Consider the following 6,347-nt stretch of genomic DNA (forward strand, 5'->3'; position numbering starts at 1 on the left):
GGAAGTTTGGAGAATAATGCATAGGGTACTAGGAACATCATGGTCTAGCTGCTATCCCCATATGTGGCATCTTCTGTTTTAATGTCTTTGCACTAACTGTCCCCTGTACCTGTGATGCAATCCTTCCTTATCTTTGTGTCTTGGAACTCTTAGCTCTATTTAAGGCTCAGACCAATCACCACCTCCTTCCAGAAATCTTTCCTAGTACCTCCTGTCATTTTCTATTCCTTTATATATAATCTGTATGTATTTATCTGTTAACATGTTGTATATCTATTAACTGTCAGCTGGTGGGCAGAGACTGTATTATTTTTGTATTTGTATATCCCAGTGCCTAGTTCAGCATTTGGAACCCAGAGGGTGCTTAGAAAGTGCTTTTTGATCAATTGATAAATGATGTAATGGAAAAGACCTTTCATTTAAATATCAAGTGACCTGAGTTCAAAAATCCTGTCTCTGCTATTTTGCTCCCTGTGAATTTGGCCGATTCCTCAAACTTCACACACTTTCAGTTTCTTCTTCTGTATAATGGGATGAAATGGTAAAGTAGATGATCTCTAAATCTCTTGATCTCTTCCAGCTTTTATTTAATCATATTTCCTATTTCTTAAGTGCTATAAAGTTTTTGATCCTCAACAGCTCCATGAAGTATAGGGTATAAAATTATTATTCCAACTTGTACAGAAGATGAAACTTAATCCCAGAGAGGGTAAGTGACTTGGCCAGTTTAACACAGTCAATACATTTCAAATCCAGATGAATCTAAGTCTCCTGATTCAGAATCCCAAAAGTTTGTCCTCTTGAACTGACTGCTTCTCAGGGTGGTGATATTTGGTCCTGAGGTAAAACCTATGAAGCCAATAGCACCAATTAATATTTTAGTTCACATTATTTTATCCCTTAATCCTGCCATACAGTGGAGTCTTGGGGACAGAGGGTCTAGGGCAGGTAAGTTTAATGAAAACAAAAGGGGAAAAGAGGGAAAGAGAGGAGAACGGGCTTGGAGTGCAGTAATGGAAATTCCTAGATATGATGTCATTGCAGAAGGTAAAGAGGTTCCTGAGTGACCAGAGACTTATAGCACTGTGTGCTTACTGATCAGGAAGTCACCAAAAGAACTGAGGTGAATGAGAAAAGAGAAATGGAAAAGAGAGAGAGATTTCTTCAATGAAACTTCATAATTTTGTTTTGTTCTTTTTCTCTTTATTTTTTTAGTTTTATATTCTTTCTTTAGTCAACAATTAAGCAATGTGGTCTAAGGAGAGTTAACATTAAATTTCAATTAACATATTTTATATGTTATAATATAGAATTACATATGATATGTTAACATGATATTTAAGAACCAAAAGGCCTAGATTCTAAAATTCTTTCCTGATTCTTCCATTCTCAACTCAACCACTTACTAAATGACCTTCAGCAACTCATCTCCCCTCTCTAGGCCCCAGATTCCTCATCTATGAGATCAGGGGTTGGATCAGATATCTTGAAGGTCCATCCAGCTATTTAGGATAGTCCAAAAAACCCAGCTTCTCTTCACCATTCCAAAAAAGCCTAAAAAAACAACCCTCAATAACACAAAAAACTTAGTATTCAGCTTTTTCAAGAATACAGTATTTGGGAGTTAACTCTGGATCCTTAGAGCACCTTCTCATGGTTGTATGGATTCATATAAGGACCCTTGTAAAATGCTTACCCTTAGGTGAATAACATTCTATCACAGAGAAGCTAAGTATTTTCCTCCTGCTGGCTCTCTAGGCAGGTGACAACATCCATCTTTACTCCTTCCAAAAGATTTTTCCTTCTAGTCGAATGTTGAATAGCATTTTTTGAAGCAAAGAAATAACAATAACAAACAAACAGCATCTCTCCACTGACAGTCCTCATTAGAGTCATGTCACACCATTGAGATGACTCTGGCTTCTCCGGACTAAGCCAGTGGAGTCTACATCTCTGGCAAATCCTACTAAGTTGGAAAGGCATTGACCGTGGTCATCTGAGGACGAGACTAGCTGAGTACAGAAAAGTTCATTGTGGGGATATTCCCTCCTGAAAGGGGCTGAAAACCATCAATGTAGCAATTTAAAATGTTTCCGTAATAAATTTGCAAAAAAGAAAAGTGCTGATGGCATAATTAAAATACACAGATTCATGTATACAGGGCAGGAGGATGAATTTTTCAGCAATAGTATTTCATGAAGCATATCTAATTCAGAAAGAGGTTGATGCAATTGGGTTCTTCTAAAGAAAATTAATGAAAATGAGAGGCAACATGATGCAAAATAAAGGGAGCTTAGTGAGAAAGGCCTGAGTTCAAGTCCTGTCCCTGATTCATACTGCCTATGTGATTCTGAACAGTTAATTTCCCCGTGCCCTAACAACTCTAAGGTATAAGTGGCAGTCCATATGTGATCTACATTGATGGAGAGAAGTTCTTTATAGGGAGTTCACAATACTAATGAAATCAGAAGCCTGAGGGAAGAAAAAAAGGAAGGAAGGAAGGAAGGAAAGAGGGAGGGAAGGAAAGACAAAGAAAAGAAATGAAATTGTCATGACACCTCAGAATATAATTTAAAATACTTTCATAACTATTATTTCCTTTTATTCTCACAACAGTGTAAAAAGGAAGAGATATTTCTTTTCTCCTTTAGATTCTTCTTTTAGCTTTTGAAGATGAAGAAATTGAGAATCAAAGAGCCAAAGTCTCATAGATTGTCAGAGATCAATTTTTTGTCTCCCATTAATTACATTTTACTTTCTTAATATGGCAAAAAATTATTGTTTGGAGATCCAAGAGACTAAAATCCTAACAATAACAATAATAGCAACAAAAACCTAATCTTTCTAAGACTTTTTAAAAAATTTTTATCAAAACCCAACTCATGCTTTTGAGTCTAGCACTTTCCTCATTTCATCAAATTGAAAAAAAAGGATATAAATTCCAATGCTACCTTCTGCTTTGCCCATCTTTATACCATACATCATAATTAAACCCCTATTATGTTTCTGAAAGACCAAATAAGGAATATTAGGTCTCTCTTAAGAAGGGCTCATCTACTAAAAGGAAAAATTTTAAAGTTGGCATCTTTATGAAACCGGGAAAAATGATTATGCAGATGATACAATGGAAAAACACACACGTACACACACATACACTCACATACATGCCCACAAGACTTTCTGAAGAAGTAGTAATTTTATAAAAAAGAATCCCCTGAAGACATAAGTTTGCTGTTTTTAACTTCCACTTGCTATTTAAAGTTTTTCAAGCCTAAATCAGGAAACTCAGGTTAGGCCCTTGCAAAAGGGTCACAGAGAGTCAGGCATCAGACATCCCACAATTCTAGATATTGAACAAGAATGAAGCTCGAATTCTTATGAGATATTAAGGTATGCTTTCTAAGTCAGTGCAAAAACCACTTTATACCATTTCCTCTTGCAGAGTTTTCTGTGATGTGTCAAGGTCTGAGGCTTGGAGAATCCACTCAAACCTTTCCTCCTTCCCTCAATTCCATGAACAGCAATGAGAGGTTTTCAGTACATTCCCCTAAAAAAATTCCTCTTTTCTCTAAAAAGTAATTCTTTATATTTGGTCAGAGAACTTAGTGTTATTAGATTCATGAAGGGGTTTAATTAAGGACTTGGGTAATGCAATTAATAATTGTGGCGTTTTCCTAGAATTATAGAATGTTAGACCTACAGAGAGCCAACATAGAATGTTATTTATAATTTCAGCTCTCCAAAGAACACTTCACCATGAAATGCTAGAAGTATAAAGGGCTTTAGAAATAAATTATTTCAAACCTCTTTATTTTCAGATGAAAATGCTGAGATGCCTGGAAAGGAGAAATGAATTACCCAATGCCCTACAACTGATTACTGGCAAACATTAGGACTCTGCATCTTCACTAACCTAGCATGATTTCCAGTTAAAGTATTCTGTTTAGGCTTTGGCAGCATTTAATTCATAGCAAGAGATTCCTCTGAGCAGGTCATAAGTTGATTGGCTTTAAAATGATGAAGGAAGTCATTGTCATTGAGACTTCTGATGTGTGTGCTTTGGGCCTATATATTAGGCCATACAAGTCATAAACTCCTAGAGGCAGGGGCACAAACAGCAAGTTAAACAGTACCCATTGGCCTTTGGTAGTTTATTGCCCTTAACTTGTATAATACCTTTCATATGGCCTCAAAGGGCAAATGGCAAACGTTTCAATGCTGTTCATGATTTCCTACTGTCTCCAGGAATTTATGTTCTAGTAAACATGGTGTCAATGTACATAATAGTCATAGCATGTTGGAGCCAGAAGTGTTCAGAGATAGTCTAGTCCTAACCCCTAATTTTACAGATAAGGATACAGAGAACCAGAGAGCTGAAATAAATTTTCCACAGTCACAGGACTAGTTCTTAGTACTTCCTCCAAGGTCAGGGAAGAGGAAAAAAGAAATTTCTTCCCACAAGCGGGTAGTTTGTTAGTAAAGACTTACACTCTGTTTTGAAAAATCATTTTTCTCCACTCACCAGCATAAGAATCCAGGTGGGTAACATTTTTTTAAATTGCATTATTTCCTCCAGCCCTATTTCCCAATTGTCTCCTTTCTCCTACCCATCTTCATCTTTTTCAGTGTCCCACCAAGAGGTCTAAAAAAGTTGTTCTAAACTTGTTTACTTTTTGTGCATCAAAACACTGGTCAGAATATTGGAGGAATTTGTATTAGTATTCCTATGGTAGCTCTTTCTATATTAGGCTCAGAATTTAATAAGAAGTTAGGAAATCAATGGGCACATAAGTTGAGTGGTCCTATTACATTTGTAATCCTAGGAGTAGAAGTCTTCTAAAATCCTCTGGGAGTCTCTTTCAATTCTTTCAAGATGGCAGGCAAAAAAAAAAAAGAACTAACGGAAAAAAAGGTCAAAAAAGAAAAAAGGAAGATGTGGCTGAGAAGGTGGAGGAAAAGCTTTGAAAGCATTGCAGCCACAAACAGGTCCTGGCCAGAGGGATTGGCAGATACTCCAGGTCTGCCATGTATTCCTAGCCGGCCATGTACAAGCGCAAGTACATGGCACCCAAAACCTGGTTTGAAAGGAAAAAGAAAGAGAAGGTACCTGCTACCATCTCAAAGCCAGTTGGTGGGGATAAGAATGGAGGAAATCAAATGGTAAAGATCCACAAAATGCCTGGGTATTACCCTACTGAGGATGTGGCTAGAAAGCTGCTAAGTCACAGCAAAAAGCCCTTCAGCCAGCATGTGAGGAGACTCCTATTTAGCATAGACCCAGGCATGGTTCTGCTCATGCTCACTGGCTGCCACAGGGGCAAGCCAATGGTTTTCCTGAAGCAGCTGGCTAGTGGCTTGCTACTGGTGACTGGACCTCTGACCATCAACCATGTCCATCTGCAAATAACCCATCAGAAATTTGTCATTGCCACCTCTACCAGGGTTAACCCTTCAGGTGTGCAAATTCCAAATCATCTTACTGATGCTTACTTTGAGAAGAAGAGGCTCTGTAAACCTAGATGCCAAGAGGGAGAGATTTTTGACACAGAAAAAGAGAAATACAAGATTACAGAGCAGCTCAAGGCTGACCAGAAAGCAGTGGACTCTCAGATACTGCCCCAGATCAAGAAGATTCCTCAGCTCTGTGGCTACCTGTGTTTTGCATTCTCTTTCCAATAGAGCCTATCCGCACAAACTGGTATTTTAAATGCCTGGCAAAGAACTCTTATTAAAATATTTGGAATAACTTAAAAAAATAAAAAATAAAATGCTCTGGGAGATTGTTTTCCTCCAATCAGCTAACTTTAGAAATTTGGAAGTACCCAGTGGTAGCATCAGCTTTCCTTATATGTACTGAGGTTCACAAAGCATCCAACAAGGAATAAGTGCTATTTACACAGTAAATGACTCAAAAAAAGACTGGCATTGGAGTCCATAGAGAGTAAAGAGATTTTCTTCATTCTTCTAGTGAAGTCTCTCTTTCTCCATACATAGAACACCTATGAATCACAACTGCCCAGCTTGTGATTGCAATGAGGAGTATTATCAAATTTATTCCTCTCACCACTTGCTGTGGTAGTTCTACTCTTGACAAGCATCCAATGCTCTATCATGGCACAGTTCCTGTCTTCTTCTTCTGTTGGCACTGTGGTCCTTCCCATTCCTATCAATATCCTTAATTCTGCATCACTAACATCATGGGTCCTTCTCAACCTTCACGATCAAAACATTTGAACTGTGCATCTTCATTAGTCTAGCATATGTGTGCTTGCACCCATGATTTTTAGCATGATGTTTACATCCATGTTGTCAAATGCCTTCAATTAGGACGAACATGACATCAAGAG

The 6,347-nt window shown here is 37.7% G+C and overlaps 1 protein-coding gene across 1 annotated transcript; it reads left to right on the forward strand.

Moving 5' to 3' along the window:
- The first annotated feature begins 5,043 nt into the window (after window positions 1-5,043).
- On the forward strand, window positions 5,044-5,679 carry LOC122743513 (60S ribosomal protein L6-like). Its single transcript, XM_043988491.1, has one exon. It carries the CDS (start codon window positions 5,044-5,046, stop codon window positions 5,677-5,679), a length of 636 nt encoding a protein of 211 aa, XP_043844426.1.
- Window positions 5,680-6,347: the final 668 nt, after the last annotated feature.

This window comes from Dromiciops gliroides, chromosome 2, assembly GCF_019393635.1.
Source record: "Dromiciops gliroides isolate mDroGli1 chromosome 2, mDroGli1.pri, whole genome shotgun sequence".
Classification (NCBI taxonomy): Eukaryota; Metazoa; Chordata; class Mammalia; order Microbiotheria; family Microbiotheriidae; genus Dromiciops; species Dromiciops gliroides.